General features: G+C 34.1%; 1 protein-coding gene across 3 annotated transcripts in view; it reads right to left on the bottom strand.

Annotated features, from left to right (window-relative positions):
* Positions 1-569: 569 nt before the first annotated feature.
* Positions 570-25,441, bottom strand: part of LOC129219890 (feline leukemia virus subgroup C receptor-related protein 2-like) — a 58,559-nt gene continuing 33,687 nt past the window's right edge. For all 3 annotated transcript variants that reach the window (XM_054854203.1, XM_054854204.1, XM_054854201.1), the window contains 4 exons: positions 9,221-9,331; positions 6,342-6,447; positions 2,858-2,969; positions 570-698 (listed from right to left, as the gene is read on the bottom strand). In XM_054854203.1, the coding sequence (XP_054710178.1) occupies positions 631-698; positions 2,858-2,969; positions 6,342-6,447; positions 9,221-9,331 (397 nt within the window). In that variant the 3' untranslated portion in view covers positions 570-630. The remainder of the gene's footprint in view (positions 699-2,857; positions 2,970-6,341; positions 6,448-9,220; positions 9,332-25,441) is intronic.

Below are 25,441 nucleotides of genomic sequence, written 5' to 3' on the forward strand. Positions count from 1 at the left end.
CGTAGAATAAGTAGCGACACGTCCGCCATCTTGGGGCTAAATGATGCTTTCTTCCTAGTTTCTGCTATGGTGAAGCAGCTTATTTTGCTTATTGATTGCGGTTTCTTATTAACTTCATGATAATCCACAATCATGATCAAGAAGCACCACAATGAAGGAGCAAAATGCATTACTTCATTATAGAAGGCATAGGAAGAAAGTGGCATTTAGCCCCAAGATGGCGGACGTGTCGCTACTTATTCTACGATTCAGGGCTTCAAGAAAATGCACTGTCTGCACACTATTGCTATGGAATTGGAAAACCTCCAGGTAAGACGAGTCTATCTTAATGAGGAGGAAAATGAAAACTGTGATGTTTCTCTCATTTCAATGTGACTTTGCAAAATTTAGAGGCTAACTCACATCTAAAAAATCTGACATACCTGAAAAGTAATAGATGCGTCAGTTTCCGCCTCGAAACCGGATGTTTGCCTTCCCGTCTCATCGATGGTCAAACAGTACTGCAGATATAATCAACAAGATTTGAAAGTGCAGTATTTTGTTCTGTGAAATGAACTATCAGAATGGTATTTAAGTAATGTTTAAATTTATTTAAACGTTAATAAAAGAAGAAAGAACTGCATAAAATATTTAGGTATTTCCCACTTTGCTCTTACGCATACTTTTTTTGCTCCTTTTGTAATCTGTTGTAATGAAACCTGTAATAAAAATAACAACAATTAGAACATTACATGCAAGTAACTACACATTTTACAAAAATGTGCTTCCTTGCTCATTTTACAATACTTTCTAATATTTTCAATTAGAATTTGTAAATTTTTACTCAATGTATATGGAAAGCTTTAAAGTAAAAATACATAAATAAGCACATACATAGATTAAGGTAAATAACTTAAGGTATTAAGTAAGAATAATAAAAATGGAGATTTTAAGTGAAATGAAATTAAATTTTTGCTATAAAGTAATTATTTATAAATTTATGACTTTTCCATTACATTTCAAATTACCATAATAAATTTTTACTATACCTGAAGCTTGCTTTTAAAAGTCATAATCACATCTTTAAAAACAAGGTAAATTCCAAATAAATAAAGTAACTAAAACTGTGTTCCGTGAAATTTCTTGCATATATAGAAACTTATTTAATTAATAAACGAGATCAAATGAATGTCCATAGTTATTTATATTTTTAAAATGTCAACGAAAACGTTGCTGGTAGTTTAATTTATGATTGTTGTGAGCTAGTTAACATAACTCTGTATTTTGAATTTTCTAAATTACATACCATAAACGCGGACTACTTTGGCCCTAGGGTCCTTCTTTGGCTAAAAATTGAGAAATAGGTACAGGGGCATTCCAAGGTATTTTTGACATTTATGTAGAGTCCGTAACGTAACCTTTTTTGCCATAACTTTTTAGTTTACTGTTTGATTAGCATATTATTTTATTTTGATCTTTTCCTACCAACACACCAGCTCAAATTAAAATTATTTGCAAATCAAACGGTAAATCAAAAAGTTATGGCAAAAAAAAGGTCACGTTACGGACTCTACATAATTTTAAAAATACCTTGGAATGCCCCTACAACGTTCTCTGTAAACCTCCAAGAAACAATTTTTAAGCATGTTTTGACAAAATCCGTTTGAGAGGAGCCTCAAGGACACAGTAATAAATATCAAGCAGTCTGGTAGTTCTCCATAAAGAGCAACACTACTACTTTTGTGTTCCTTGTGATAATATGAGTCTTTCTAACCTGTTTATGAACACTATTCAATATTTTATGTAGTAGCATAAATGTACTGCTCATTTCTGTCAATGTTTTTATTTAAAAAAAAATCCCGTTAGCAACATGTCTCCTAAGCGAAATAATTACAACTTATTTCGGCCCAGCATAAAAACTAAAAAAAAAAAAAAAAAAATCCGTCGGAAAGATTTGGAAAAGAAAAGGTAAAAGTAGAACTCTAAACAAGAAAAAACAAGAAAAAAATCGGCATTCTCAGCAACGGATTAAAAGAGCGATTACAGACTCAAATCTTCAGGACTCAGTTACATGGCTATGGAAGATGAAGAGGAACTAAAAGTTGCAGGAGCTTTAGAAAACGTTGACCCAGTTTTCAAGTACTACTAACAAATTTTGTTGAATTTGGTTGGAAAGTTTAAGGAATTATGTTATTGTAGGATGTAATGATCTCAGGTTTCCAGGAATTCATGCGAAAAAAGAGGAAGCTAATATTGAGAGCATACGCACCAAAAAGTTTTGGAAGTGACCAAAAATTTAAGGTCCTTAATGCAAATGATGCTATCTTAGTAAAATCCTCCAAACTGATAAAAAGAAGTCGATTCTCCGTTGGTTATTTCTGAGACAATAACTAGGTATGCACACACATTTTTAAAATAATTTAATTTTCCTTGAAACAAATATGTATGACTCAAACTTCTTGTAAAATTAATTTTTCTATCAAAAAATCGTTTTTTCATATGAACACACGTCTTTTTTGGCTCTAGTTGTACACTGCTGGTTTTAAATAGGGAAAACCAATTTGGGCCAAAGTAACCCAAAGGTAAGGGTAACATTGGCCCAAATAAAAAGCAATGTAAAAAGGTAATAATACTTTGAAACGAAGTGATCTCTTGATCCAAATATTAAATTAAGAGAACTCGAGAAGTGTAAAAAAGGCTTCCACACCTTGGAAATATGAATGTTTACAAAATTATTGAGAAAAAATGATAAAAGTTTCAATAAATAGGCTAAAGTCGCCCGCGTTTAAGGTACTAAGGAGCAAAAAAATAGCTTTAACGCTCATAGTTCACATAGGGTTTTCTAATAGTGGAGATTTGTTCATAGAAGAGTACTTACCACAAATGATACAACTTGCTAACAGGGCAATAAGCATAACTGTATTTGCTGCGTAGAAGCCTTGCTTATTTAGAATGGATGTTGCGATTTCCGTCAGTATTATTCCAAATATCTAGGCAAAATTAGGGTAATATTTTCTGTTAATTAAGAAATTTCAGTTTTCAAGCAGAAATGGCATAAATATATATATTTGTTTATCAATGCAATAAATGGTAAAAATGGACATAGAGTTTAAAAGTCTACATCAGAAAAAAAATTACAATATTAATGAAATATTTATCTTTTTCATGTTTCAGTGTAACCATCTGCTTTACATACAGTAAGACCCTGTTTCACGAACACTTATGAGAAAAAGAATTTTAATTGCTTGATAATTTTGACAAAATTTATCTCAAATCATTTGAAAACACTATTTCTCGCTAATAGTCCTTTTTTTTTGTTTAGCTCAAGTTTATGGAAGTCAGTTAGATTTTTTAGACCATTGTAAATATTTTTTTCAATTAATAAAACTAATTTTTAGACATCTTTGAAAAGCTTATTTAGAAAAAAAAATCACCAGATAAGTATGGCTTATGTATTCATCTCTTTATTAATGAGATTGTATTTCTATATTTAAATCTAAGCTATATTAATGTACTTTTTTTTAATGGCGTGATGCATCGCATCATTGTAATGTGAGGTAGGCTAAGGCCCCTATATATACGAGCCGACGCATCAGCTAAGTTCAGCAATTTTGGATCGGAGCGCGTGTTTGAGTGGTTGTCTTTTATGGCAAGGTGTCGTTTGTTGAGTTTTCACTGGGAACAATTATTAGCGGTACGTGAATTATTTATTAAACTAGCTGCGTCGCCCGGCTTTGCACGGTCCACCTCGAAAATAAAAGTTATGTCAAGTGACGCGAGTTCAACACTCAGGCTTGAACCAAAAAAAAAAAAAAAAAAGTCAGTGAAATTTTGCGGCAGATTGCGGAACCCCCCCCCCCCCCAAAAAAAAAAGTAAACATTTTAAATCCCCTGATTACACGAAAAGCCTCAAAACAAAAACAAGAATTTTACCTGTTCATATTCGAGAAAAAAAAATGGCAACAGATCTTTTATCTTAATGATTTTCTTCACGCTATACATTTTAATAAAAGCGTTGTTGCCGAAAGTTGAGATGAAGCACTGAATAATAATTTGAATGGAGGAAAGCCTTCGAAAAATATGGATTTTATTTTGAAATCTAAGAGTCATAATTAATAATTTTTAATTGATATCTCCGCTAATTATTATCGGAGGATTATGTTAAATAGCCAAACATGAAGACGGGAAGATGACGAATCCATCGGTACCTGGTTCGATGGTCAGTTCACTGTCGTTCGGGAGAAGAAGCTTGGACATAGATAAATAGATAGATACTCAGATTTTATATGTATAAGATAAAATATAATTTTGGGGTAATTTGGCAAAACCCGAAACTTTTCTCTCGTAACCCTAGCTCGCAACAATGAAAAATCCGATCCAAAATGGCTAAACTTAAGCTGACACGCCGGCGATCTATATAGCGGCGCTAAGGTAGGCGATGCATCGCGATATGATAATTCCTAGATTGCCCAGCACACACTAACTCATTGTTTTGCCAATTACATTTTTCAATAGATGACGTTTTCATGCATGAGACAGAACCATAAAATCGAGTTAACAGAACTCAAACCGTGGGGGTGTAAGGGACTGTGGTGTGATAGAGGTCAATTTAATTTTCCGTCTGCGAGTATTTTAATTTAGTATTCAGTGTTACTGATTGTGTTGAAGCATCAAAAAATCACTCGACTTTGTCTGCGTTCTGAACACGCGAAGGGTTGCAAAACAGACAAATGATTGTGTGAAGAATCCTCATATATATAATACCCAATGATCAAGTAACCCGCGAGTCTCAACAATGAAACTCGCGCCACGGCATGGTAATTTGATAATATGTTTTGGTAATGTTTGATATGCAGGAAAATGCTTTATTGTGGCAAGACTGAACTCGATCCGGTAACTTAACCGTTTTACTGGTAAGACTGTGTCATTTCAGGGGAATGAAGGAACGAAAGAATGGTCAACAATGAACGCTACCTACTGGAGCTTTGGGTTAATCCACTGGAGTTAGGGTTACCATTTCAACTATCAAAATATCACCAAACAGGCAATTGGCTTCGTTCAAATGTAGTCACCCGTCATACCTTGACGGGCGATTTTCTAGTGCTAGAATAATGACAAATCAAATGAAAATGTGGGACTCCACCTGTTTTCTGATGAGGAACCAAGAGTCTTAAAACCAATAAAATACGATAAAAAGAAAGAATTTCATGCCAAAATGAACCATTTATTTTTCATCTGCAGTTCGGGCAAACCCTAGCTAGCAACATTGTGAAGGCTACGCGGATCCTAATCACAGCGTTACGACACTGTCAGGCTAGGTTTGCCTTTACTATTGAACATTTTATTACTAAGATTAGAGCCGCTATGTAGATAGGCCGACGCATCAGCTTAAGTTTAGGCCATTTTGGATCGGATTTTTCATTGTTGCACTGCTTGGGTTACCACAGCAAAGTTTCGGATTTCGCCAAATTTACCGAAAATAATATTTTATTTTATAAACAATTCACGTGACGCTAATAATTGCTCACAATGAACAATCACCAAACGCGATAACTCGCCAGAAAAGACAACCACTCAAACACGCGCTCCAATCCAAAATGGCTAATCTTAAGCTGATGCGCCGGCTCGTACATATAGGGGCCTTAACTAAGAAAACCTATTATGTAAATAGAAATAAGAGTTTACAATCCGCAAAAATACATACAATGTCAACGGATGCCGGAGAATCGGAGAGCTTTGCTGTGAAAAGGAAACTGACATCAAACTTCGGAAGATAATGGTTGAAATTACTGTAAGTAAATTTTGTCTTTACTGAAATTTACACAAAAATTGAAAACTACTATGCTGGGAAACTTATCTGCATTTCTTCTGCAGAACTGTGTTATGTGTTAAATGTTGAATATCTACCGCAATATTTTGTTTTTGAGAGTGTCAAATATGGGTACATGTTTTATAAAAAGTTGTGTTTGATGATAAATGTAATGATTTCTTGCATAGTTTGCTTTAGACAACTTTAAACTTTTGAAAACTACCGCATAGTATTTATATATTCCAATAAGTAATTAATACGAATAATTAAAACAACGACGTTCTAAAAGTAAATTTTTAAATTACAATATCTGTAAAAAAATTAGATTTCAAGAACATGCTTGGAACAAGGAAAGAATATTTCCTTATTTAGTTGATGCAAGATCGATATTGGTTATCAATACCTAAATAATTAATTGTAATAACACCTGTTTCACATATTTGTCGGTAAGAATGTTTTCTTACTCACAGAAGCGCTGGTTTCCTGGGTTTTCACTCTTATCTAAATGATTTATTTCTTCAGAAAACAGGACAAATATGTATTTTGAAATTACCATACTAGATGCATTTAGAAGACCAGCAGAAGTGATTTCTGATTCTGGATAAGTAACTTCTATTCCGTATTCAAATCCGACTGGTAGAAAACTTGTCAGAAAGAACCTAAAAATATCAAACTAAAATGTACTTTTAGAAACACTTCAGAGCTGTTGACATTGCTATGATCTAAAAGAAAAGTAATTTTTTCTTGGATACTGATTTTTAAAAACAATATGTATATTTTTTAATTCTGAAACATAAAAAAAAAAAAATTTCTGTTAGTATGTATGGAAAAGTGAGTTTGTTTATCTGCTTGTTTGTTACGCTTTCAGGCCTTAACTACTCAACTGATCTTCATGGAATGTCGAGGTACAGAAAAGTACATTTGGCACATTTCATCTCTCTAAAAAGTATTCAAAGATTTTTATTTTGTTTAAAAAAGATAGCAAATGCGACAGAATCTTATCGAAGAAATGTCATGTTTGGATTTTTGCAGCAATGGGATTTTTTTATTTTAAATTTTTGCAAGAGTTTGCTGCAAACAGTTTTTGGCATTTTTGACTCATAAAAAAATTTATTGCGCTGCTTGTGATAGATACAATATAATTCAGAATTTAATCGCAAAAATTTAAACAAATATAAATCAGTAAAAAAAATGCAAATGCTTAACTTGCACCAGAATAATAATTACTGACTAAAACTTCCTTGATGAACCAAAACAGGCCTGTCATTTCAACATTTTGCAGAGAGGAGGAGGTAAGTAATGTGTACTCAGTGGCGGATACAAGTTGGGGAGGGTCGTGAACCCTCCCCCCCCCCCTTAACCGTCGACAACGGTAGTTGTCCACATTGTGTTCATCCGCTTTGTGCATAAAATGTAAACAGTTACACTATTTTTCCAATACATTAATTATTTTTACTTCCTTTTGCAAAAAAGGAAGTATTGTATTCGCGAAAAAAAAATTCACTCAAAATTTGGCCTTAATTTCCATTTTGCTCACCCCCGAAATAACGTTGAGTTTTTTTTTTCAACCGACCACACGTGGATAAGTACCTAAGAACGTATAGACACTCGAAATATCCATTTTGACACTCCCCGAGTTAATTACAACGACTTTTCTCGTGACGTCCATATGTACGTATGCGCGGATATGCGTATGTGCGTATGTATGTCGCATAACTCAAGAACGGTATGTCCTAGAAAATTGAAATTTGGTACGTAGACTCCTAGTGGGGTCTAGTTGTGCACCTCCCCTTTTGGTTGCATTCGGGTGTTTCTAAAAGGGTCTTTTGCCCCTTTGGGGGGGGGGGAATCATTGTTAATTTCGATGTAAACTCAAGTGGTGTTATAACTTATGCAAACACTTGGCAATATATCACCAAGATTTTGGTCGCCAAGTTTTGTCGCCAACTTGGCGACAAATTTGGCGATTTTTTTTTAAATCTGGTTTCAAATTGGCCATTGTTGATGATATTTAGAGAGTTAACTATTAAATCACATTAAAATTGTCAATAATGGGGAAATAAATTTAAATTGGTGTAAGAGGAAGTCATGTGATGCACACATTAGCTTGTTTCCTGAGAAAAATGAACGGAATCCCTAAAAAGAGGCCAGATTTAATAAGAAAAAATTTAAAATCGTAAATTTGACTTAAAAATCCCCCAAACCGCTCACGTATATATTTATATTTTTCGGTTTTTAAAATTGTAGCCGGGTAAAATAGTGAAGAAAGTGATGACACCTTACAATAGTAGGGAAAAGTCACACAATATCGTGGTACTTCGTAGTATATGGTACCTATGCTTTTTACTTCCTTTTACAAAAAAGGAAGTATTGTATTCGCGAAAAAATTTTCACTCAAAAATCTACCTTAATTTCCATTTTACTCATCCCACTTCGTTTCATTGCTTATAAAATTAATTTGCAACGTTTATTCCCAATCAGGTGCCTTTTTCCCGGCCGGTAAGGTGCTTTTTATTGATAAACAAGCAGTTTCAGAATTTTTTCGTATACCTAAAACTGTAGGTTCATTCATAGGGGATGTGTGGGAGGGGCATTCTTCAGCATGACCCCTTAAAATGGTTTTCTGTATCCGACCCTGTGTGTACTCGGTTCATATTAAACGTAAGGGGGAGGGGTGGCATACAAATGGGCTTGCGTACAGGTTTCAATTACTATTGTTGTTTTTCTCAACCAAATTCTTTAAATATCAAAGAATACATACCAACGTTTTGCACCTTTGTCGATCCAACTAAAATAAATGATTAAAGTCCGAAATTTGCGGACAGCGCCAAACTCACAACCCTCCCCCCTCCACCATGAAAAATTCGGGTTTGGTTGCTTTTTGCTGTTAATACATGCTCTGTATGAGTCAACGGCAGAATTGAAGCGGACGGACGAGCAACAAGACGCACATTGGCTGAAATAGCGCGAGTCCCATTGTTCGACCGCAAACTTCAACTCTTCTTAGTTTAAAACTCCAAAACCTAAGACCTAAAATCCATAATCACTGTTGTTAAATATCCAAATTAAATCATTTTTGGCTCTAGGGACAAAACAAAATTTTCCTAAGAACAGGGGGTGGGGGAATGATTTGTTAGTTTAGATGGGTATTGTTTCCATATCTAGAATACTTTGAAAATGATTCTAATTACTCATGTCACTTTCGCATCATTATTTCCGATTCATGTTGAAACATTACCCTCATCACGCTAAAAGAAGTACAACTTCAAAAACTAATAATAAATAATAATAAAACAAACTAATACTGGTAATAATTTAAAAAACGTAAAATAAAAAAAGTTCTGTGGGAGGCCTACAGCCACACACAGCCTCTGTATTTGCGACTGGATGTTAGACATAAGATACGTTTAAGAGCCTTAAAGAGAAACTTACCCCAGCACTCCAATTGTGATGAATTGCAGCCAGATATGCTGAAAATGGACGAAACAAATGAAAAGAATGAAAGTAAAGAAGCTTAATATGCATATTGCCAAAGATGTATTCCTGCAATAAAAACAAACAAATAAATAAGTATATAATAAAACAAATGATAAAAAAAAATTTAAAAAGAAGATTGAACAAAGAAGTCAAACTTTTACTCATGAGCATAGAAAATTAAACCTCTAGGAACTCGTGAGCAAAGTACTCATACCAGGGTCATTCCATACAAAATGAGCAAAATTCACCAAAAAGTGGTGGCCGCATGGTAACACATTTTTATCAAATTTGGTATACAGGTTCCTTTTATGCCTATATAAAAATATTTAAAATATTTTTGCTTAATATTTTTTTATTTGAATAGTGACATACGATTGAAAATTGGTCAAATTGAACAGCATTCTCATAAATGCTAAATGTTGCATTTTTGAAGGCTTGTATCTTAGTAACTATTTAATGAAAACATAAAAGTTATATATTGTTGCAATCTATGGAGTAGGGTAATTAATCTGATATCAGTAAAATTTTCAAAGTTATTATAGTTAACTTTTAACCGAGTTTCAAAAACTGAAAATATTTCAGTTTTCTCATAATTAAGCATTTTATTTTTTAATCTCAAGTGCTAAGTATCATAAAAGAAATACCTTACTTTTGAAGTTGTATTTTAACTCCTTTGTCTTCAAAATCAGTTTTAAACTTAGTGACATTTTGTAAAATGATGATTTTCCCCTTCACATAGACACAAAAATTCAAATGAAAGAAAATTCAAACAACTTTAAAATTTTGCAAGAACTATAGAGCAGTGTTTCGACTATATTTGCTTGAAGAAACTCGAAATTGGTTTTCGATTTCCAAACGTAAAATCAAATTCAGAAAAATAGCATTTTCTTTGTGTTTTATGGGTCAATCCATACAGGTTCGACGGATGGGTGCGCTCGACCATTTTCAATTTTTTGAAATTCATATCCCTAAAAGCTGCATATGAAAGATGTTTAAAACCACTTTTATTTTTTCTCTCAACTGGACCTTTGATTTTTTAGAGATCATCAAAAGTGATTTTCGTAGTCAAAAATGGGAGTTCTAGACCTTTGCATTTTGGGCGAAATTTATTTGAATTACATTTATGACAGTTAATTTAACGCTTTGGTGTTAAAGTACATAAGTTGATAGTCTTACATGCTATGTTACGTAGCTGTAAATTAATAAATAAAATAATGGCAACACGTTAAAGTTTAAGGTCAAATGTAAAAATTTTACTCATTTCAAAGGGGGATAACTCGCGTAGGGGCGGAACACAAAATGAAATACGGCAGAAACTAATCACTAGAACCATGCTAAATAGAATATGTAAATGTTGCTGTGTGTTTGTGTACCCTTTATAGATTATAGCTCTTCAAAAATCGGAAAAATGACAAAAGACATTTTTAGACCCCTGTAAACCAAAAGGGGATGGAATTAAAAATAAAATTTCTTGGAAAATTGAATATTCCATTCAAGTACTATACACGTTATATACATTGTTTTTTGTACTTGGTTTGTAAAAAAGATACAGGTCTTTGAAATTGAGCAACTTTGCTAGTCAATTCACACACTAAAACAGAAATTAAGAAATTAAAAGTGTGAAAGTTTCATTGCACATTCTTAAATTACGTATATTGTGCCCTATATAATACCTTATACTGAAAAAAAATATTGTAGTTTTCAAATTAACTATATTAATTTTATAACTTTGAAATATTTGAACATGAATGAGTAGTTTATACTGTATGGAACCTGTATGGATTGACCCTTATGTGAAATTACGAGAATTCAAAGAACTAGATAAACGACTAAATGATGCAAAAGCAAGTTATCTAACATTTATTTCAATTTTTAAAAAATGTACTCGTATAATGTGAATTTTATAAAAAAAAAATGATGATAAAAATTATATATCAAGTAATAATAATACATAATAATAACTTCAACCAATGCATTAAAAGAAATGTTTTTTTTTTCTTTCTCTTTTTGCTGTCCACAAAAAGTCTTTATATCTGGCTAAAAATTTGAGGCTCTTTTTATGTAGAAATATCCAGTTGAAGGCATTAATAGTACTTTCATTAATATATATCTAGTAGTTTCAGACAAATATCATCTTTAATTGGTCATGTGTACTACGGTGGATTCAATAACTTAAGAAAATCATTTATCTGAAAAAATATCGATGCATAAAATCAATGTGTAGAAAAAAATTACCTAGTCACAAATAGTTACTATACATGTATAACAAACAAATGAAATTATTGATGTTGGATTTAGGCTTAATCTCTAAACTTTTTTTTTTTTTTCAAACATATGCTCATTTCACTGATGACTGAAATAAATGTGAGACAAGGAGTTTAGGTGTTCAATTGTTAATTGAGATGAAATTATGATAATTTCATATCTCCAAGAAATCTATGTGTGCTTCTATAAATTGTTATTGAACCTAACTTTCAAGATAGATAAGTTTTACTGATGAGACAGAAAAAAAAAAAAAAAAAACTATTTGCGATTGTAGCTGGCAGAAGAAGAAAATATCTTGCAGTTATAAGTGGATTATTGTATGTCGTATGCATACTTGTTCTGACGAATAATAGTTTGATACTTTATCAATGCCATAATAAGCATTTTTGCCATTGATAGTAGAAAGAAAAGCCAGCTGCTTTCCATTGAAAATTAGATTCATTCTGGCAACTGTTGTTTAACTGAGAATTTTTATTTTGGAATTAAAAGCTATAACTAAAATAGAGACGAATTTCGCTACCAAATAAATCCTATTATTTCAAAGAACGTCGCTCAGGGTGGTTGAAATAAATGTGTGTATTTTGTCAAATATACTTATTCATGGATAAAACAAATTTCCTCAAACTCATAGCCCAATCTCAAATGCTATTGTGAATTAGACGAGATGGTCCTCTGCCCATATCTTTAAACTCAGTATGTTCTTTAAGAGCTATTTTTTCCCTATATCATGAATAGAGAAAATTCAGCACAATAATTAAGGAAATATTTCAGCAAGTACTTCGTAGACATACTTTTGAGAAAATGAAACATGAAAGAAATGGTTAGTTTTGCTAAACTTACAATAAAAAGAAGTAACTAATGAAATTTTACCTTAGTTCAAGTTACTCTAGTAACAAAAATACTCTGATTCCAATGATTAAAATTTAGTAGCATCTAAAAGACACTTCAATATGTTACGTAAAAAAAATTGAGTAAATTTAGAGCATTCCCTCATCTTCAAAAAAACATCTAAAATAGAGGAAAAAATGAAATTTTCGGAAATTTTTGATTTTTTAAAGTACGATTTCCCCATCAAGAAATTCATAAACAATTACTAAATTAGAGCAGGTAGTTAGTTATAGATAGTTTTTCACTCTGAATCATTTTTACTGTTATTTTTTCATTAAAAGAGCTAGAAGAGTGATTTGAAATCCGAAGAAAATTGGCAAAATTTCAATCTTTGTTAATATCTCAGATTCAAAAAAAGATATGAATAAATTTTACTTTGCTCTTTCCCAATAGAGATTTGTTTATAGAATGTGGAAATATTTATTTTTTAAGTGTACGTTTATAACGTATGGAGTTATTGAGTCACAAACTGACTGCAATGAACTCTGAAAATTTAGGCTTAGCGTAAGCATCAACTTCTAATTTCAATAACAAAGCAACAAACAGTTTTTAAACTTCCATACTTTGCATTACCTCATAGATATGCATAGTTTACCTAAATAAAAATTTTCATTGAAATCTGTGACATGTCAGCCACGGCTGATTTGCTCATTTCGCATGGAATGACCCACCAAGGAAAAAAAAAAGCTTTTGCTTTATTTTGTTTCATCAAATATTTTTTACGTTTCAGCAAGTATTATTATTTTGCATAACATATGTGCTTTGAATAAATAGCAAACGAAAAACCTTTCAACAAAAACCATTTTAAACTTTTTTTCTTTTGAGAAAAGAAACATAGGTGGTGTGAGAAAAATCTTCACACGCGCGAATTCTCAGGTCACTTATATTCAGACCTGCACAACCAAGGCCCTAGTTAGTTACGTTGCCGGGCCCCTCCCGCCCCCTAAAAAAGAAAAAAATTCAAGAAAAGTGGGGAAAGAGAAAAAAGGGAGGGGGGGGAGGCGGAAAGAAAAAAGGATGGAAAAGAAAAGAAAAAGGAAAAAGAAGAAAGAAACGGGGGGGGGGGGTCGAAAAAAATCCAAACTGCTTACAATAAAACAATTAACTCTATTTTAAGTGCCACTACAGTAAATACCAAAAGAGAAAATTTTACTGAATCATTACGTTTTCTCTTTATTTTGAGTCGTCGTCCCCCCCCCTTTTTTTTTCTTTCTTCTTTTCTTTTTGAAGTGTTAACTTCTTATGCGAGGGTAAACCGATTTGTGACATAACACGCGTAACGGGGTAAATTTAATTATAATATAGAATGCTAGGAACGCAGGATATGAGCCAAGGTGGCTCGACCTGAAGACTCGGGCACCGCGAACCGCATCGCGATCCAGTGGGCGTAGGTTCGATTCAGCCATGAGGCAAATCTCGAGGGCATTTTTCGGAGAAAATCCTAAACGTTGCTAAAAATGATTTGTAAAAAAGCAATATATATAAGTATCATTGTCATATTTTTCTTATAAATTAACCAATAATCCTTATATATTATTTCTGAAGTCTTTCTGTTACGAAAACTTAATGCAACCTGTAGCTAAATTGTTCCTTAATTGTAAGGATATTTTTTCTCTTCTCTTTTTCAAACTAAGATTTCAGACTACAATAGAATAATTTTTGCTCAATTAAATTGAAATTACGTTTTTCATTTAGTTAACCTATGAATATTTATTAGAATACGAAGCAAAACATTAAAATTATAAACAACTCGATGGGTAAAATATTATTTTTTTCTCTCTTTCGGAAAAAACAAATAGCCAGTCATATTTTTACTACATTCGAAAAGCTACGCTTAAAAAACGTATTTAGGTCAACTGATTTTCTACACTCCTGTTTGTGAAAATTGCAACAATACGAAGGAAGGTATCATAGTTGAATGAAATTTAATACAGTTGAGTGGTAATGGTACAAATAAATGATTACATTTTCAAACCAAACAATTAATAAAAAGAGATAGAAATTAGTATTTTGTGTGGCCACCACGTGTCGCAATAAAAGCTGCTGCACGACTCGGCATGGAGTGAAACAAAGTTTGGAAATCTGCCTGCGGAAGAGTATTCCAAATTGTTTGTATGCGCAACCAAAGTTCGTCTGTCGAAGCAACAGGACGAGGAACACGAGCGAAACGCCGCCCAACGAAATCCCACACATGTTCAATCGGTGACATATCCGGGGAATATGCAGGCCAAGGAAGAAACTGTACCTGCGGCGAATCAAAGTAGGATTTGACAGTCCTGGCGTCATGTGGACGGCCATCATCCTGCTGGAATACAGGCCCTGGCAATCCTTGCAGGAAAGAAATAGCTTGGGGCTGTAAAACTTCGTTTATGTATCGGGGTACTGTTCAAATTGCCCACAATTCGTAGCAATTGTGATCCTCTATGATATGCTATGGCACCCCAAACCATAATTCCGGGTGTTCGTCCACTGTGGCGTTCGATAATGCACTCCGGAATGTGCCGTTCACCGGCATAGCGCCTGACACGAATTCGGCCATCATGGGGCCACAAATTGAAGCGGGATTCGTCAGAAAAGACGACCTGCTGCCAATCCTGTATAAAGGAATCCTTGCACGCAGCCCACGCTGCAGCAGACGTCTCCGAATTGATGAAGCACACAATGAAACACCTGTAGCTGTTGACCACTGTGCTGCCAATTGTCTAGAAGAAGCTGTGAGGTCTGTCAGCGCCATACGCACCAAGTGTCTGTCATCGCGAGCTGATGTCACATTTCGGGGTCCACTCCCGGATTTCCGAGCTGTCCGACCCTTGTCCGTCCACTGCTTCCAAACACGCATAATTGTGCTGCTGTTACGCTGCACACGAGCGGCCACTGCAAGAGAAGACAATGCAGCTGCACGAAGGCCGACGATTCTCCTCCGTTCAAACTCCGAAATTCGCTCAAATTTCGCTTTCTTTCGTCGAAGAGGCATAGCAAAGATTCAGTTAACGTTTACTCTAGCATATAACCACCGATAATCATACACGCCTCGCTACAGCCGTCTATTTATATTCGATTCGATCCGCCGTTCAAAGGGCGCTGCTCAGCATACGCATGCGCTACCGGTCTGCAATTCTAATCATTTGCATATCATGCCCTACTTCACATTTCCTGCAATTTTCAGCTCACTCGCGTAAATCCTTCGTGGTGTTGCAATTTTAACAAACAGGAGTGTATTTAACCGTGCGGTTAAATGTAATAATAAACACGTGCTGCAGTTCAAGCAGCATGAGATAGCAAAAAAAATAAATAAATAAATAAAATGTATAAATTTTCAAAAATAAAAACACTTTTCTTCAATTCCTTATCTTAGATGTTATTTCTGTGGATTATTTTTCTGTCGGTATGCGAGATCTTTCTTCTTTCTTGAAGAAATCCCCCCCCCCCTCATATTAAAGCTTACCGGACCGGCTAATGACGAAAAATAGACCAACAGTCTAAAAATCAATTTTTCGGAAGCGCCCCTCGCTGCTGTAAAACCTTAATTCTTTCTCTTTTTTTAACCGACTTCAAAAAGGAGGCGGTTATCAGTTCATACCGTATGTATGTTTTTTTTTTTTTTTTTTTGTCCACTCACAGCGTCTCACCTAGTGAACCGATTTTGATGATTATTTTTTTAATTGATAGGGGATGGCTCAAATTAGGTCCCATTACTTTGTTTGACCATATTTGTTCTTTAAAAAAAAGTTATGGGCAAAAAACCATAAATTTCACGCAATTTCCCTATTAAATGATTAAATTTAAAACCCATTGTTATAAAAGTTTCGTGCCATACGACAGTAACATTAATAGTAATTGTAATGATAATTTTGAATGAAGGCTTCTCTGAAGCAAGCATCAAGTTTCTTCAGGGGGATATTTCGATAATCGGGAATCTGGCGCTGTCGTCTCATTTTTGGTGTAAATAATTTTATTTTGGTAACCCTGCTGATTTATAGTAACCCTATGTGAATTATCGAAATCTTCCCTTCTTCAGTTTTATTGCTCCATAGTGGGGTAAACCTAACCTGGAAGCGAGGTGACGCAGTGATTAGGATCTGCTTAGCCTTCACAATGCTACCATTAGGTTTGCCTCAACTACACACAGTAGTATTTTTATCGTTATCGTCTATGCCAATAACAGATGATCGGGGCTAACTACCAAACGGCACGAACTTGAGGGTCACAGATCCGGACGAAATTCTGGATTTAGGTTAATTCCCACTAGATATGAACCCAGGTAAAGCGGTTTGACTGCACAGGCCCTAGTTCGGCTGCAGCGGGGGTTCAAAATTGTTATTTGAGTCCAGAAAAGCAATGTTTTTTTCTTTTAAAATTTAATTTTTTTTTACCATTTTCTTGCATTTTCATTGCAGTATGAGCAATTTAAATGCATTCACAACACAGAATTAATCTCCCCCCCCCCCCTCCTTTGTACTGACAAGAGACGCCGAATGTCTTGAATGAGTACATATTGTCCGAAAGTTCCAAATTCAAATGAAAACGCCATTGCAATTCTCTGGAGCCCTGCAAATCAGTGTGGTTCAGACGGCAAAAACTTGAGAGTCACGAATTAGGATAAACTTCTGGATTTAGGTCAATTCGTACTAGATATGAGGCTAGGTAAAATAGTTCGAGTGCATAGGCTTTAGTTCGGCACTAAGGAGGGTTTAAATTTGCTTGTTTGGCTCCGGAGCTGCAATAGCGTTTTCTTTGGGACTTGAAACTTTGGCACAATATTTGTTCTCCTAACATCTGTCGCGTCTCTTGTTAGTACAATGTATAACGCGTTGGAATTTATTCTATACGGTGAATGCATTCAGTTGAGCGATACTGCAATGCAATATCAAGAAAAGAGTGAAAAAAGTTTTATTTCAAAGGAAAACCATTGCTTTTCTGGAGCCAAACTAAAAAATTTGGACACCATTACGAGCGAACTAGGGCCTATGCAGTCAAACCGCTTTACCTGGGATCATATCTAGTGGAAATTAACCTAAATCAAGAATTTCGTCCGGATCCGAGACCCTCAAGTTCGTGCCGTTTAGTGTAAGTAAGAAGATATAGGATTGCATAATAAGCAACTTAAATGCTGTGAAATGAAAATTAGTTAGGAAAAACGTAATACTTAAATAGTTATGATTAAATTAACTGCACATGAATTCCAGAGAGGAAGAAAGATAAGTTTTTAGTGCCAATCGCTTAAAGTTTAACGCTTGTCCATAGTTTTTTTTTTCTTTTTTTTTAGTATGGTGCATTTTTATGAAAAAAATAAGGTGAAGTTTCGTGATGGTAACTTCTTACTATTTCTGAAATACCTACATTTACACTAAAAAGAATGAAATAAAAAAATTTTGAAAAAAAAAAAAAAAAAAAAAAAATAGAACCGACTTCAAAATTGCTCTAAAATGTTAAAAATAATTGTATCCTTTAAACATCATCGATAATGCTTTTAAACATAGTTTTTGAAGTTGGCGCACAAACAAAACGTAAAATCCAGTGTAACCATGCTTCGTTCATAATTTTTTTCAGAAAAGCATCCAAAGTTACGAACGAAGCATTTATATCGTTATTCAAATATGTTGTCAGCAATGCATAATGTATGTGATAGTGAAGAAACTGGGCCTGGTTAAATTTATAGTTGTAGTTGAGTTATGTATGTGAATGATTTTATCTATCGTTTTTGCGCCAACTTCAAAAATAATGTTTAAAAGCATTATCGACGATGTTCAAAGAATACAATTATTTTTAACTTTTTAGAGCAATTTTGAAGTCAGTTCTATTTTTTTTTTTTTCAAAATTTTTTTATTAAGTTTTGACTCCGTTCAGATAACATAATCTATCTGTAATAACAATATAAAGCAGTAGAGTTTGTTTGTTTGAACGCGCTAATCTCGGGAACTACTGGTTCGAATTGAAAAATTCTTTTTGTGTTGAATAGTAAATTCATTGAGGAAGATTATAGGCTATATAATATCACGCCATAACTAATAAGAGTGGAGCAGCAATAAAAAATGTTATGAAAACGGGAAAATTTACATTATAATATAAAATGTTTGGAACGTAGAACATGAGTAGCTATGGTGGCTTGACCTGAAAGTGTGGCCTTTGCGATTCAGTGGGTGTAGGTTTGAATCAGCCATAAGGCAGTACTCGAGAGTACTTTTCAGAGAAAATCCTAAACGATGCAAAAAATGGTTCGTAAAACAAAAATATTATATACGTATCATTGTCTTATTTTTCTTAATAATTAACAAATAATATAAAGCTGAAGAGTTTGTTTGTTTGAACGCACTAATCTCAGGAACTACTGGTTCGAATTGAAAAATTATTTTTGTGTTGAATAGTCCATTTATTGAGGAAGGCTATAGGCTATTTTTTGAGTGATAACTTTGTATGGGAGGGCAAACGGATTTGTGACATAAGGTGCGTAACGGCGCAACTCTCGTCTGGCATTCCTTCATTAATTATTTCAGTGGTAAAATCTGTCTTATGCCCCCTCCCCCACCCCCCAAGGAAGGGCACTCCTACTTCAGCTGTTATTTGAATAAATTACTGAAAAATTTACGGATCAAGATTTACGATTACTTTTCTCTACTGCAGATCATGTAACTAGGAGTGCCAATTGTCCCCAATTGCGTTGCCCCCCCTTCAATTTCACCAAGCCTCCCCCCCCCAAAAAAACAGGATTCTCAAAAAAAGAGGCTAAATCCTTTTAAAATAACGTCTCTGATTCTTTCAGTTACATAGTCTGCCTCATGCCCGCCCCCCATGGTCATATCCTTGCTTTAGCAATTATTATTGGGGAAAACTACTTTAATACTTAGCTTTCAAAATGTCCGATCGCTCCCCTCTATTGCAGATCTCAATATACGAATAATATTTAGCCTCATGCCCCCCCCCCCTTCAAATGGGCACCCCAGCTTTATCATTAGAGTAAATTGCTGGAATATTTACATTTCAAGATTTTCGTAGGTTTTTTCTATTGCAGATCTTAATATATAGATCATGATGCTCGGGCTGCCAATCCCTAATAAGTGCGATGGCCCACCTCATTTTTAATTTTACCGAGCCCGCCCCCGCCCCTCCCCCAAAAAAACAAGAGTCCCTACTTAGGAGACTAAAATACTTTTAAAATAAGTTCCCCGATAATTTTCAATGGCATAGTCAACTTCAAGACCCTCCCCCCCCCCACCGAATGGGTACCCTGCTCTACGCGTTATTATTCGTCTAAATTGCTGGAACATTTGCTTATCAAGATGTTCGATGACTTTTCTGTATTGCAGATCTTATAATTTATGTGATGTAGCTGGGGTGCCAATTTCCCTCTCCAAGTGCGGTGGCTCCCCTCAATTTTATCACCTCTCCCCCCAACAAACAAAAGAAAAACGCCACCATCTTTTTAATGGATTAAAATCCTTCTGTAAAAAAAATAATGACATTGTCTGCGTCATGACCTCTCTCCCCCCTGCAAGGGCTGTTATTATTCTTGTATACTGCTTTTATCATTCGCATAAATCCCCCTCCCCAAACATATGAAAGCTGTTTATGAATAAATTGAATAATACTTGAAACACTTTTGTTTGGAGATATATATATGTTGGCAATAACAATTTGTTTCTTTGCTTCATTGAGACATTCCACTACACACATTTCACCAAAATCAATTTGTGTAGCCGTATTAAAGCTTGTAGCTTTATTAACATGCAATCCTATATTTGGAGTGACAATATTTATGCAATCAAGATCATTCTGATAAACTGCAAAGCCCCCTGCTCTTATATTTTGACGCTTTAATTGCACAATACGTTTAAAAGATGGGATAATTTTAGTATCATCATTTTGCCCCCCCCCCCAGCTTGCAAAAATCACCAGGGACACTCACCGCACACTTTATTGGAAACCCCCTCCCCTAAATAACTAAGATTTTAACGAATGATTGTTTTAAAGTTAAAATCAGTTTAGATTTTATTCTGTGATGCACAAATTAAATGTTTGTTTATTAATTTTTGTTTTCTCGGCCGTCCCCAACCCCCGCGTTGCGGAGTCTGCGGGGAAGAAGTTCGTTTAAAATATGTACACCTTATCACGGTTCAAAACCCTAAATGAAGCGAGATATTTTTAGTATAACTAATCGCATTTTTTTTTTTTTTTTTTTGAAAATAAATTTAAAGATTAAATGCTGTTTTGAATATATATTGTTTACAATGTTATTGGTATTATATTGCATTATTAAACTCACCTTTCGTTAGGAGATTGCGTTATGTTGCGACGATCATCCATCTTCTGTCAGTTTCATTACTTTTTCTACTATCACTTAACGCTTAAAACTGACTCAAAGAGTAAACAAACAAAATTTCAACGACCATGCGCGCTTTTGTCGTATGCGCGAACGAAAGGAATGCCAGACGAGAGTTGCGCCGTTACGCACCTTATGTCACAAATCCGTTTGCCCTCCCATACAAAGTTATCACTCAAAAAATAGCCTATAGCCTTCCTCAATAAATGGACTATTCAACACAAAAATAATTTTTCAATTCGAACCAGTAGTTCCTGAGATTAGTGCGTTCAAACAAACAAACTCTTCAGCTTTATATTATTTGTTAATTATTAAGAAAAATAAGACAATGATACGTATATAATATTTTTGTTTTACGAACCATTTTTTGCATCGTTTAGGATTTTCTCTGAAAAGTACTCTCGAGTACTGCCTTATGGCTGATTCAAACCTACACCCACTGAATCGCAAAGGCCACACTTTCAGGTCAAGCCACCATAGCTACTCATGTTCTACGTTCCAAACATTTTATATTATAATGTAAATTTTCCCGTTTTCATAACATTTTTTATTGCTGCTCCACTCTTATTAGTTATGGCGTGATATTATATAGCCTATAATCTTCCTCAATGAATTTACTATTCAACACAAAAAGAATTTTTCAATTCGAACCAGTAGTTCCCGAGATTAGCGCGTTCAAACAAACAAACTCTACTGCTTTATATTGTTATTACAGATAGATTATGTTATCTGAACGGAGTCAAAACTTAATAAAAAAATTTTGAAAAAAAAAAAAATAGAACTGACTTCAAAATTGCTCTAAAAAGTTAAAAATAATTGTATTCTTTGAACATCGTCGATAATGCTTTTAAACATTATTTTTGAAGTTGGCGCAAAAAACGATAGATAAAATCATTCACATACATAACTCAACTACAACTATAAATTTAACCAGGCCCAGTTTCTTCACTATCACATACATTATGCATTGCTGACAACATATTTGAATAACGATATAAATGCTTCGTTCGTAACTTTGGATGCTTTTCTGAAAAAAATTATGAACGAAGCATGGTTACACTGGATTTTACGTTTTGTTTTTGCGCCAACTTCAAAAACTATGTTTAAAAGCATTATCGATGATGTTTAAAGGATACAATTATTTTTAACATTTTAGAGCAATTTTGAAGTCGGTTCTATTTTTTTTTTTTTTTTCAAAATTTTTTTATTTCATTCTTTTTAGTGTAAATGTAGGTATTTCAGAAATAGTAAGAAGTTACCATCACGAAACTTCACCTTATTTTTTTCATAAAAATGCACCATACTAAAAAAAAGAAAAAAAAAACTATGGACAAGCGTTAAACTTTAAGCGATTGGCACTAAAAACTTATCTTTCTTCCTCTCTGGAATTCATGTGCAGTTAATTTAATCATAACTATTTAAGTATTACGTTTTTCCTAACTAATTTTCATTTCACAGCATTTAAGTTGCTTATTATGCAATCCTATATCTTCTTACTTACACTGAACGGCACGAACTTGAGGGTCACGGATCCGGACGAAATTCTTGATTTAGGTTAATTTCCACTAGATATGATCCCAGGTAAAGCGGTTTGACTGCATAGGCCCTAGTTCGCTCGTAATGGTGTCCAAATTTTTTAGTTTGGCTCCAGAAAAGCAATGGTTTTCCTTTGAAATAAAACTTTTTTCACTCTTTTCTTGATATTGCATTGCAGTATCGCTCAACTGAATGCATTCACCGTATAGAATAAATTCCAACGCGTTATACATTGTACTAACAAGAGACGCGACAGATGTTAGGAGAACAAATATTGTGCCAAAGTTTCAAGTCCCAAAGAAAACGCTATTGCAGCTCCGGAGCCAAACAAGCAAATTTAAACCCTCCTTAGTGCCGAACTAAAGCCTATGCACTCGAACTATTTTACCTAGCCTCATATCTAGTACGAATTGACCTAAATCCAGAAGTTTATCCTAATTCGTGACTCTCAAGTTTTTGCCGTCTGAACCACACTGATTTGCAGGGCTCCAGAGAATTGCAATGGCGTTTTCATTTGAATTTGGAACTTTCGGACAATATGTACTCATTCAAGACATTCGGCGTCTCTTGTCAGTACAAAGGAGGGGGGGGGGGAGATTAATTCTGTGTTGTGAATGCATTTAAATTGCTCATACTGCAATGAAAATGCAAGAAAATGGTAAAAAAAAATTAAATTTTAAAAGAAAAAAACATTGCTTTTCTGGACTCAAATAACAACTTTGAACCCCCGCTGCAGCCGAACTAGGGCCTGTGCAGTCAAACCGCTTTACCTGGGTTCATATCTAGTGGGAATTAACCTAAATCCAGAATTTCGTCCGGATCTGTGACCCTCAAGTTCGTGCCGTTTGGTAGTTAGCCCCGATCATCTGTTATTGGCATAGACGATAACGATAAAAATACTACTGTGTGTAGTTGAGGCAAACCTAATGGTAGCATTGTGAAGGCTAAGCAGATCCTAATCACTGCGTCACCTCGCTTCCAGGTTAGGTTTACCCCACTATGGAGCAATAAAACTGAAGAAGGGAAGATTTCGATAATTCACATAGGGTTACTATAAATCAGCAGGGTTACCAAAATAAAATTATTTACACCAAAAATGAGACGACAGCGCCAGATTCCCGATTATCGAAATATCCCCCTGAAGAAACTTGATGCTTGCTTCAGAGAAGCCTTCATTCAAAATTATCATTACAATTACTATTAATGTTACTGTCGTATGGCACGAAATTTTTATAACAATGGGTTTTAAATTTAATCATTTAATAGGGAAATTGCGTGAAATTTATGGTTTTTTGCCCATAACTTTTTTTTTTAAAGAACAAATATGGTCAAACAAAGTAATGGGACCTAATTTGAGCCATCCCCTATCAATTAAAAAAAATAATCATCAAAATCGGTTCACTAGGTGAGACGCTGTGAGTGGACAAAAAAAAAAAAAAAAAAAAAAAAAAAAAAAAAACCATACATACGGTATGAACTGATAACCGCCTCCTTTTTGAAGTCGGTTAAAAAAAGAGAAAGAATTAAGGTTTTACAGCAGCGAGGGGCGCTTCCGAAAAATTGATTTTTAGACTGTTGGTCTATTTTTCGTCATTAGCCGGTCCGGTAAGCTTTAATATGAGGGGGGGGGGGGATTTCTTCAAGAAAGAAGAAAGATCTCGCATACCGACAGAAAAATAATCCACAGAAATAACATCTAAGATAAGGAATTGAAGAAAAGTGTTTTTATTTTTGAAAATTTATACAAGTTTTTTTTTTTTTTTGCTATTGCAGGCTGCTTGAACTGTTATGGCTTAGATGGCAGCATGTGTTTATTATTACATTTAACCGCTCGGTTAAATACAAAATCAGTTGAACTAAGTTCGTTTTTTCAGCGTAGCTTTTCGAATGTAGTAAAAATGTGACTGGCTATTTGTCTTTTTCCGAAAGAGGGAAAAAAAAATGATATTTTACCTATCGAGTTGTTTGTAATTTTAATGTTTTGCTTCTTATTCTAATAAATATTCATAGGTTAACTAAATGAAAAACGTAATTTCAATTTGGTGTCGTAATTATTTTATTTATACAAAGGGTCAAAAACTCATCAGAAGAATCTACATTTCAGTATTCGATTTTTTTTTTTCTGAGCAAAAATTATTCTATTGTATAGTCTGAAATCTTAAACCTGATACTTATATTTTCGCTTATATTATGCTTTAGTTTTTTGATCGGAGTCCTAAGTTTCAAAAACAGAAGTGAAAAAATATCCTTACAATTAGGAAACAATTTAGCTACAGGTTGCATCAAGTTTTAGTAACAGAAAGGAGCATTCCAATCTCATTTATTTTACTTTTTTTTTTTTATTAAATACGTCATCCTTTTGTACACATTCAACAATGTTAAATTTCACAAATTATGGGATGACGTACGAGAAAATTTAACAATACTCCACACTGATAAACAATAAATTTTGATATATACAGAAGAAAATAATTTTGTTCAATAAGAAAGAATATATATAAATACTAGTCGACCCGTGCGGAACTCCGCACTGTGCTTCGAATCGTTTCATAAGGCACTTCGTCTTTAAAAATTTCAAAGGAAGAATATTAGGAAGAAGAACCGAAAAAAAAGTAAGCGCAGAAGAGAAGGCATGTAATTTAAAGACATCAGTAACAAAACCTCGTTAAATACAACGTTGTGATAATTTGATCATCGCTCACTTTGGTCGTACATATTTTTAATGCAAACATAAATATCATTAAAAGTGGCTGAGTAGTGACTCGTGAAAAAGCAACAATTGTGCATGTGAAAAAACTGGTTATGGCAAATACAGTCCTGCCCATGTGAGCATCTGACAGGAAAAAAAGAAACATTAAAGAGATATTTATTGGCACGGATTCGAATCGGCGCCATTCTGATTAACAGCCTGACACCCCAACAAACCTAGCAATTGTGCCTTCCTTTTCGAAAGCTATTCATTGAAGAAATGCGTAGTAAAAAACAGCAAAAAAGCTTTTTGCCGAAAAAAAAAAATAATAATAAGATCATGCTTCTATATTTTATCATTAACCAGCATGATACGATTTAAAATTTTCGTAAAGCATGGAATTTGATTAAAGAATGACGAAGATCTCACGTAGCGATTGAAATAAGCATTCTAGAGAAGTAATAATTTAGATTGAAAATAA

This window comes from Uloborus diversus, chromosome 4 (genome assembly GCF_026930045.1).
Source record: "Uloborus diversus isolate 005 chromosome 4, Udiv.v.3.1, whole genome shotgun sequence".
Taxonomy (NCBI): domain Eukaryota; kingdom Metazoa; phylum Arthropoda; class Arachnida; order Araneae; family Uloboridae; genus Uloborus; species Uloborus diversus.